At 39.4% G+C, this 10996-nt stretch overlaps 1 protein-coding gene across 3 annotated transcripts in view; it reads right to left on the bottom strand.

Annotated features, from left to right (window-relative positions):
• Window positions 1-243: 243 nt before the first annotated feature.
• Window positions 244-10996, bottom strand: part of vipr1b (vasoactive intestinal peptide receptor 1b) — a 50848-nt gene continuing 40095 nt past the window's right edge. For all 3 annotated transcript variants that reach the window (XM_039790948.1, XM_039790949.1, XM_039790950.1), the window contains exons 7-13: window positions 9862-10015; window positions 9649-9709; window positions 9482-9554; window positions 5550-5641; window positions 3601-3730; window positions 2974-3015; window positions 244-745 (exon numbers count right to left, since the gene is read on the bottom strand). In XM_039790948.1, the coding sequence (XP_039646882.1) occupies window positions 554-745; window positions 2974-3015; window positions 3601-3730; window positions 5550-5641; window positions 9482-9554; window positions 9649-9709; window positions 9862-10015 (744 nt within the window). In that variant the 3' untranslated portion in view covers window positions 244-553. The remainder of the gene's footprint in view (window positions 746-2973; window positions 3016-3600; window positions 3731-5549; window positions 5642-9481; window positions 9555-9648; window positions 9710-9861; window positions 10016-10996) is intronic.

Genomic DNA, 10996 nt, shown 5'->3' with positions numbered 1-10996 from the left:
AACATGCGTCACTTTGTAACACGTTATAATGCTCGCATAGCTGCTAGCGTGGCACACCCTCATACTCTGCTTCTGACTGGCTGGTTGTCCTTACCGGGGTACTGCGCATGTGCGACTCCCAACAAAGATGGAACAGAAGTGCGATGCCTCACTCGGTAGCTAAAACAGAGAGCTCAACACAAAGGGTGAAAAGAGGAGCTGCAGCAGTGTGCAATACAACTAAAATATGGTGTGTTTTTTGAAAATCAAACCATGTAAACCTATTCTGGTACAACCTCTAAAGCAATTATGAACATGAAAATGAGCATAATATGAGCACTTTAAAAACAATTTTCAAGAAGCATAGAGATTAAAAGCTGCTTAAAAGGATGTCACACTATTTTCTTGTATATTTTTTCTGTCTTCTCATCACTTTTTGTCTACATCACACTCAAGCAACACATCCTCCAAGAGTGCATGTGCTAATGAGGGAGTGTGTATTTCTTTTACTGCCTAATGTGTGGCATGAGAGTATTTTGTACAGCATGTATGTCTGTATCACAGTTTGTGAGAGTCATATACTAGACAGGTCGTCGTGACAGGAGGATGAAGCGCGGCGTGTTTTTGGGCTGCATCGTGTCAACATAGTGATCTGGGTGCTGAAGTTGTTGCTGCTGCCGATGGACGGATGTTGATATTTGGTGTCCGAGCCCATGTATCTCTGCAGGTGCCACCTCCGCCACTTCCTCTTGATCTCTCCTTGGACCTACAATGGATTAGAACAATAATATGGGACATTACCATGTAGTTTTGTTTTATGTGTCATTTTACAGTATGATGTGGCATACCTCATAACATTAACTGAAAATACACTACTATAGTCTACTATAATATTGAGTCAGGAGGTGTCTACAATATCAACAGATAGAGCACATAACTAGCTAGGGTGCAGAGAGGCCTGGTTAACTTATATTATAGCTATGCTGTGTGAGCTTGAATCTATGCATTACCTTAACAACAACCTTAGCCCCTTAGTATTTTGCAGGATTGAAATAGTCCCTTTGCTATAGAAGTGTTTGTGCCAACCACAATGTAATCCTCGCCTTTTATAGCCAGATCTAGCTTGGGTAAACCCTGAAAACTTCCGGCAAATTTGAGATTTGCTCTGCAGGTCAGTCTGGCGAAGAGCCCATTCAAACCTATTTCCAATGTCCCCAAAAATCGAGGCACCAATCACAACCGCTGAGGCGGGCTTTACGGGACGACGACGCAGCGACGACGAGCAGCTTTTTGTTTACAGGATATGAATATGACGGCTACTGAAGCGCATCGTTGGTCTGATTGGTTGGACTATCCAATGCATCCGTTGCGTGACGCCCCTTTGGAAATTAGGTAACCTTTCCCAGACCCACTCTCAGTTACAACTGAGAAGGGTCTGGTGTCAACCAGGCTAAGCCAGATCAGGACACACAAGCACAATTGTTTCACTGGTCTCAGCTACTCCAACCACAATGCCATTAAACTCAAATAGCAGTGACATGGATACTGGTCAACGCTTCTGATGCAGCTACAAGAGGCAGGAAACAGATGTGCAACATCACTCTTAAGACCTTGAAATTCTTCTCTGATGCTCTCTATTAAAAGGGTCATCCTCTGAGGTGGCAGCTTCTGGAGCAACTGAAGCCGTAGCACACTCTGCACGCTGATCTGTAGCTGAGGAAACAATGGCCTTTGTGCTGTGTATTTCAAGGATCAACTCCTCTTCATCTCTCATGTCAAAAAGCAGCTCAGTGAAGCTTAAAGGAGGCTCGAATTTGCGCAGCCAGAGGAGCAAGGTCAAGAGACCGAGCACGGTTCACATCAGCCACTTCAATTCCTCCTTTACGATGGACTGCACTCAACAGTTAGTCAAGTCAGAGTACGTTGACAGTTTCTCACTTTGTTGCTGAAGTGTTTGCTGGAATCTCACCATGAGATCAGCTGCACCGCCTTATGGCTTTTTTCATTGGCAGGGTTATAGGGATAGATTACTGACTCTTAAGCACCGGACAATATCTTCTGCTGGCCCTTTTAGATTCAAGTGATAACAAAGGGAAAGTTGTCCACAGCATGGTTACCGCGTTTGCGCCTATTACGCGAAATAACCCGACAGAAAACAAGGTTTTACAGGGTTACAAAATAATACAAAACTTTGTTTCTCGGTTTGAACAAACACTGAACTTCATAAAGAGTCAGACTTATTGCAAGACCGTTGAATTACACTGTATTAGGTTTAGCTATAATAGGTGTACATAATAAACTGGCAACTGAATGTATTGTTTCATATGATTTAGGTAGCGGTAACAAAAAAAGCCCTTCTTGTTTTTGTGTGTGGTTATTTTAATGCCCTGTGTTTAGTTTTGTTTTCATGTAGGTGAAAATTACTGTAATTTCTTCCGATATTACATTTCTTGTGGTTTTTGTTGCGACTCAATATGTGACAAACAATGAACAATGACTCCAGGATTGTATGCATTCTAGAGGCTCCAGTAATTTATAAACCTTACATCTCCAAGGTTTTACACTTAACAAAAGGACACCTGAAAATTGCACTGGATTAAAATTCAGGCAGCATAATGTCAAGCTTTGCCATCCAGCCCATCACTATGATTCAATCTGGCCCAGCACTGGGAACATAACTAACACAGAGAGCCTCTGCAGACATCAACCAATAGCTCCCTGCCAAAAAGGCTGTACTTTTTACAGCCCTCCCGCCCTGCAGGCAGAGTGCAGAAAATATGCTGCAAGGAGGTCCAAGGGAGGCGACAAGCGCTGGTGACTCATACTCACAGCTCCATCCACCTTTCACGACTGTGTATGAATGTAAGTGGTGCATTGAGGGAGCCTCAGATTAACTACATTTTCTGAGAATCAACACTGTGGGCTATCTCTGCATGGAAAACACAAGAGTGTTTATACAAACAGTGTTTACATCACTGTGAAGGGGGTTCCTACCTCTCCGTTGAGGAAGCAGTAAAGAACTGCGACCACAAAGCCCTAAATGGAAAGAAAAACACAGATAAGAGAGCAATAATGGTGTGTGTCAATCTACAGTTTTACTGCATCTGTTTATCTGGTCTTTACAACTATTCCCTAATTGAAGGATAACGTGTGGCATTCGTGAGAAATATAAATGGAAAAACAATGCATATTGTACAATGGTTAGTTTGCAGTAATAATGAGAAAAATGAATGAGATGAATGATGGGAGGAATGTGCTGGAAAGGTTTCCTTGGTTTCCAAGTGGTCTGTAATGCAGCTGTGCTGTCTGGCTGCACTCTCCATCATTCCTCATTATGTGATGAACGGAAATAACACCGGGGGTTTAAAACGGTAACACTGCCACTGAATCAGCCAGCGAAGCCCCTGGAGACCTGCCAAGGTTTTCTGCCAGGGTTTCTTGGGTAGAAACACTTGGTCGGGGCTAACAGAACACCATATCATGGAAATTAGAAATTCATGAAAAATGTGTTGTGGATGACCTTCGTGAAAGGCATCAAAAACAAATTCCTCAATGTAAAATTTGAAAAATTGCGCTGTGTAAGTGTTTTTACAATAACTTCTTCCTAAGTTGATACCATACCTGAAATGACCCCAGAATCAAGTCAAAAACCAGCCGTAGCTCAGTCTTCACCTGTTCTGGGATGAATGCGAACACAATAAAATTGATTCCAAACAGAGGAATCAAAAGCAGGGTTGATTTCGCCAGCCTCCTGAAACGACAAAGCAAAAAACAAATTTCTCCCTCCGGTGAAACCAATTTTCAATCTGTCTCTATATATGCCAATAATGAAATGCAACTCTAGAGTACTTTTCATTTTACATATCAGCTCTGAGGACTAGAGATGGGTAAAAAACACCATTAAAAGTGTCAGTGGGAAAATGGCTCATGCATTACGGCTGGCTTATGAGATGCTCTCTATCACAGGAAAAAACACTTAAACACAGAGCTCTATATCTCTGTGCAAAGCAGCTGCCAGAGGAAGGCTACTGTGCTGAGTACCAAATGCTAAGGCAGGTGATGAATTTCTTTTCTGAAGTAGAAAAACAGATTGGTCATCCTGTATTGCTTTGAGCATAAAAAGTTAAAAGGAGCTAAAGAAAAAATATTTACAGCCAATGTTGAACTTACTGGACATATGTGTATCTTACTCCCAGCTTTCTGTGGTTATTCGAGATAATCTATATTTACTTTTGTAAATTCAACTAACTTTCACAAAATGTGGACCAAATTCAGGCTAAGACAGAAACCGTTTAAATCAGTCCTTCCAGAAAAGTTTTTTTGTGATTGTTGAGGGCAAAAATCCTTGATTATGCAGCAAGTTTTCTTAAAAGTTGCGATGGAATATGCGGGATATTTATGCAATTTTATGCAAAAATTGTGGGAACTTGCAAAAACTGCAGTTTGATGAAAAAGAGAAAAAAAAAAGTGATTCCCCCAACACCCTGCTTTTCGATGATATTCACGTCACTTCATAACGTTCCCATGGCAACAGGGGAAAATGGCTGCTCGTGTGAAGTAAACGCATTGACATATATAAAATGGACCAACAGAGCCCGTTGCTCAGGACGGAGACCAGTGAAGGATATTAGAAGCACTTTTCCAGTGAGCGCTGAGCGTTACTGCGCAGCCTCCAACTGAGAGAGACAACGTAAATGTGACGAGCAACCTGTCTGAAAGTTGTAAGTCTTCTGGTAGCTGTGCCAAGAGAAATCTCAATCATTCCGAATCTTGCAGAGACGGAGAGTGTAGGTATATGTAAGGAGATAACATGGGCACAGGCTAATTATTGCTAACTAAAGTTAACATCATTAATTAAACCTAAACAGCTAACGTAAGTCGAAACTGCCTGCGGGCTTCTCCTGTACTATACGGTAATTCCTCTACTATGCGACAGTAAGTTGCTTGGTTATGACACAATCGTTAGCCTATTTTTACAGAAACGCCTGCTACGGAGCCATAACGTGAGATACAAGGTAATGGAGCCTTTCATACATTGTTGTGTTTCTTTAGAAATAAACAATGGACAAATGGAGTCTTTAAACGCTTCAGATGTAAAGTTATTCACTATCAAAGTGAAGTCAAAATGAATGGCAGTCAGTGGAATGCTAACGGGAGGTGATCGCTTTGTAGCATCAAAATGCTGCCATAGGAGGTTCGAGTTCTGAAGCGAAGCTTACCTGCTTGAGTAAATGCAACATTTTTCAACTTTCTACTAAGATATGTGACTTTTTTGCAACCAAAATGCGAGGATTATGAAATCATGTAAGCCCCGCATATTTTGCGCGGAAATCGGCAATTTATGTGGGGAAAGTGCGGCGTATTTGAAAAAAATGCGTAAATATGCGGACTTTGGCTGATTATGCATTGAATTATGCGATTGCATAATCGCGTTTTTCTGGAGGGACTGTAAAGTGGTTCAGATTTTCCCCCAACGTAATCACAGGGATCAATAATATTTAAACTTATCTAAACTAATGAATAACACCAATTTACAGCATGAAATACTGTATGTATTAAAATATACTCACGAATACTGATTGGACTCATTTCTTCCAATATCTGGGCAGTTGATTTTCTGACGAAGTATTCGTATAATGCAGATAAATAGAATAAAGTTCACCTGCAGAGATATGAAGACAGTATAGGGGTATTTTACAATGTAAATGAGATTTAGTGCTGCTGGGTAATGAAATATCAATCAGAAATATAAAGGGTTTCCAATATGAAATTCCTGTATGGAAAAAAAGCTTGTTTCAAAGTCACTTCAATATGTTTTCAGTATCTAATTTAACGGATATGGAGCAATGTTTGAGAAACGCATCTTATAACAGAAGCTTGATGCTGAATTTCATCTCGCTCTGATTGTATTGTGGTGCTGCCCTGTGGGAAAATTAGCATTTCTAAATTGTTAATTTGTGTTGGACCTCTGAAATGGTAACACATCATGATGCACTCACAAACATCAGTCAGAGCTGGTGCAGAGAGAAAGAGACATAGGCATCTGACAGCCAGTCTGCTGATCCTGATGTGAAAGAACGCAACTAAACCTGCTGTGTGTACTGCCAAGCAAATATCAGCAGAGGAGGGACTATTTTCTGCATCCCATATTGTCTTCTTAAAACTCTGATGTTTAGTATAGTTTTTATATAAACCCCCTAAAACGGGACTAATATGTAAGACCAGTAATAATTCATAGGATTCCTAGAAAGGAAAACATAATTTGGTGTTAACTATGGGGAAAATTAAGACAATGTTTAAACAGTACAATTAGTTGAAATTAATTTCCAGCATAACCTAGAGACATGTTTAGCCATTATACAGTAGGCCATGGTGAACATGGTAAAAGATGCTGATGTTAATCAAGTATAACGTTTATAATGTTCACCTTCTCCTAAACTTGCCGACATTCATGCCATCCCTAGAGCCATAAAGTTGAAAATAAAAACAATTAGAAAATCAGTCTACAGGTGTGTGTGACCAAGCAGTAAGGGTTTTACCCCCCAAAAAACAAAAACTATTAAACAAAAGTGAAGATAAGTTCTGGGCCCACAAAAGAGGCCAACTAAACAGAACGTAACTGAAGTACTTAACAGAAAAAACAACTGACTAGAACTGACTAACATGAAACAAAGGGGAAAATAACAATAAAACAGTACTAATTAAACTACAAATAATCAAAACAAAACACTTATTCCAGAAAATATAAACCTCACTTAACATTATCCAAAATAATTACTTAATATAATGTTAATCAAGCAAAAAATTATCTAAAGAAAGAATAAAGCTCCCCCATGACACGGCGAGCAGTGGTAGTGTCCAATTAGGCCAGCTCCCTATAAAACAGCTCTTCCTCCTGGAGCCCCACTTTTGCCCAGCAGACTGCATGGAAAGACCTCTGAACATGGACTCCAAAGCTCAAAAGAAATAATATTATAAGAAAGAAACAGACAATACAAAAGTAACTAAATGTGCGCACTACAAAAAGACTGCTTGGTACTGTCAACTAAATAAAGTATATGTATATGAAACAAAACCCAGTGTCCTGTAAATTATTTGTAATTAAAGGTCCTATGACATGCTGCTTTTTGGATGCTTTTATATAGGCCTTAGTGGTCCCCTAATACTGTATCTGAAGTCTCTTTCCCGAAATTCAGCCTTGGTGCAGAATTACAGCCACTAGAGCCTGTCCCACAATGAGCTTTTCTTAGGATGTGCCATTTCTGTTTCTGTAGCTTTAAATGCTATTGAGGAGGAGAGAGGGGGGACAAGGTGGAGGGTGGGGGTCTGGCCTTGACCAACTGCCATGCTTCGCTTGTTTGCAAGCTATGACGTCTCTCTCTTTCTCATGGGCAGGCCAAATTCTCTGGGCGGGCATAGCAGAGAAAGGGGAGGTAACCTTTCCCCTTATGACATCATAAAAGGGAAGATTCCAGATTGGCCCATCTGAGCTTTCATTTTCTCAAAGGCAGAGCAGGACACCCAGGGCTTGGTTTACCCCCATCGCCTTTTCTAGCCACTGGGGGACCATAGGCAGGCTGGGGGAACTCATATTAATGTTAAAAAAACCTCATAAAGTGAAATGTGCATGCCATGGGACCTTTAATAAATGTTTGAAACAAAAGTATGTATGTATAATGATATTAACAAATCCTAAGAAAACGTAAGCCAAAGGAAATAAAGTGCACAAGGTTACAACTTTTTAAGATGGCTCTGTGGCCACGGCTGTGGCCATCACAACAGGTAAGAAAACATTTCAACATATTTGGAGAGTAGTAGAGCTTTCAATGATAAATAAATCAAGAGAGAACATTTACTTGGGGTAGAATGGAGCAGTTCTTTCAAATAAATTAATCTAGAATTAGAAAAGCTGATTATGCATATCACTAATTAAACTCAAAAACATTCTCTATTGTACGTATAATTAGTAAAAAAAAAAAATATATAGTAAAAGTAAATAGTTCTTTCATTAAATTTCCTGCTCAATATAGAGACCTGTAAAATAAAGCAGTGTTAAAATGTTGGGCCGAGGTGCAGTTAATTTACTGTATGTCATTTTTTCTTTTCACCACTTAATATCTACTAGCTTCTCGAGTCCTGCTTGTTGAACTCAACTTAACCCTCCTTTTAACACCTCTCTAAAAGTGTCTTCTCACTCAGTCACACACATACAAACACACCAACAAACTGCCAATGCAGATCACTGTCTGATTTTCTGGTTCAATCTGTGTTTCAAAGCCAAGAAGAGAGATTTAAAAAAAAAATAGTAGTTCAACCTTTTTGGCTTTAATGTCTGTATGCTCAATATGAAGCCACAGCCACAGCCAGCAGCCAGTTAGCTTAGCTTCACACAAAGACTTAAAATAGGGGCAAGCAGCAAACCTGGTTCTGTCCTAAAGTAACTAAATCCACCCACCAGCACCTCTAAATGTATCTCTAAATAAAAGAGATATACCATGTTAAATAGCAAGCTTTAGAGGTGATAATAGGCATATTGTTTTCTACCTCTGGAAAGAACCAGGCAAGCGGCTTCCCCCGGTTTTCAGTCTTTGTGCTATGCTTAGCTAAGTTAACCAGATTGTGTCTGTAGCTTCATATTTTCTGTACAGAGATAAGAGTGGTATCAACCTTCTGATAACTTGCCGCAAGAGAGCAAATGGGCATATTTCCAAAAATGTCAAACTATTTCTTAAGGCGCTCGCTAGAAGTCATAGCTTAGCATAGCATTAGGACTGGAACGGGGAAACAGCTAGCTTGGTTTTCACCAACAATCAATATACCTACTAATATTACATTTAAAGCTCACACATATCTTGTTTAATCCATACACAAATAGAAAACAATTGCATGCTATTTTTTTGGCAAGCAGAAACCAAGCTGTTTCCCCCTGCTGCTAGTATTTATGCTAAGCTAATCACCTTCTGGCTCTAGCTTCTTATTTAACACACAGATATGAGACTGGTATTGATATTATCGTGGTAAAAAAAGAAGCAAATAAGCGTATTTCCAAAAATGTCTATCTAATCCTGTAAAACTTGAAGCACATTTAAATGCCAGACTATTTCTTTTTGGGACACACCAAGTGCATCTACAAACACTCCTCTCTTCAATCTCCGTCTACAGATGTTTCTGTAGATGCCGATAAGTGTTCAAAATGGAAATGGAAGAAAAATCCGCCATGGAGATGCTGAAAAATGAAGTAGATGATGACAAGAAAAATAATTGGTGGCGATTATCCTGCCAACTTTTTAGTAGTAATACCAAAGAAAACGTGGAGCACTGCATGTTAAACTGACAGGAAAGTCTGAAGTAGACTGATAACTGAGAAAGATGTTTTTCTCTCTTAATGGAAATTACTTTTACTTTTAAAAGTCTGACTTGAGTGTCATCACCTCAAGGAGTATTTATGGTAATGTAATAGAATTTGAGTGATAAAAAAACTGCTCAAAGCGTTTAAACTTACCAGGATTGATGCCAAAATAGGGGTTTTAATGATCCACCAGAATACATCTGTTTTTTCAATTATATCCCAGCACCTGGTAGAGAATGAAACATGTACAAGATGAAATCAAAGCAAATCAGATCTAGATTGTATACTGGACTCTGGCAGTCCCCTGGTGTTTCTCTTACCCCACATCATTATAGTAGGCTTTAGTGATGCTCCAAGCTGTGATGAAAATTGTCGGACCTCCTAGGGACATTAAAGAAAAAGATATAAAAGTGAAAACCAAAGTTGTTATTGCATCCCACCGGCACAGGTCACAACCTGTACTTCGTCTTCAGCTGAGGTCACACCCCAGGACAGCAGAGATGTATGAAAGCATATAAGGAAGGTGTTCTCACCCCAGCCGATCAGAATGTAAGCCCAAAAGTACTTCCTCTCAGAGAAGAAAGAGACAGCCAACAATGCGTGAAGATAAAGGCCTTCCACCAGCAGCCAGAAGAAACTGGCCATAATACAGTACTGGAAGAACACAATCACTACTTTGCAGCCAACCTGTCAATGGACACAAGACACAAAAGACTACACTTCACAACTGTATTACAAACAATGCATATAAATATACCAAATAATAAATACGATACGATACGTATCACGATACATGGGTCACAATTCAATATATTGCAATATATTTTGATACTGTGCGTAAGGCGATATATTGGGATTTTAGTATAAGTATAATTTTAGAAAAACTAATATTTAAAAAAAGACATGATGTTCATAAAAGTCAAAGAAGTTTACTTTAGTTAAACAATTCAGTACACAGAAAATCAAACTGCCAGATTGGGATTGTGGTTCACAGGTTCTTAGAAAGCTAATGTTTATATGCTAAAGTAGGCCAAAGTTCAGTCATAGCTACATTGTTAGCGTCTAGCAAAATGTCAGGCCCTGCTAGGCACTGTTAGTATAGGCACGGTTAGGCAAGGACACTAGTGGGGCGTCTCAGCATAGCCATCTAGCGGTAGGGGGTTTAAACACAACATAAATGTGAACCACTGTCTTACATGAATATTTAGGATTTGTTTTTTATTTAACTGGTGACATGGGGAGCAAAGGTCTTGGTGGTATTTTTACTTTTAGTGAAATATCTTCTACTACTGATATTAGGAGGATCTGCTAAAGCAGGTAAGCAATGTATTTATTTATTTTTACCCAAGTAGCAAAAACTTCTCTTGGCGCTGTCTCTCAAAAGTTTGCTTGTTGAAGGAAATTGTTGAATGAAATAGGACTACTAGTGGAAATTTACAAATATAAAATCATAAATTTACTTTCCTGTGTTTTTTCTGGGATCCACTTTTTCTACATGCAGGTAAAATTTCAGAGAGCTCATTAAACCAGCTGGCAGTGAAGCTGACAGGGATTTGGTCGACTATATAAATTGATTCTCACATGGCATCTTGAGGGGGAAAAAATGGACCCAGATGGGCTGTCTGAACCTTCTAATGCGTGCAAATCAGTACAAATTGTTCCTATGAT

Source organism: Perca fluviatilis, chromosome 22 (genome assembly GCF_010015445.1).
Source record: "Perca fluviatilis chromosome 22, GENO_Pfluv_1.0, whole genome shotgun sequence".
NCBI lineage: Eukaryota > Metazoa > Chordata > Actinopteri > Perciformes > Percidae > Perca > Perca fluviatilis.
Note: the sequence above shows the minus strand (reverse complement) of the source record. Positions and strands in the feature narration are given on the sequence as shown.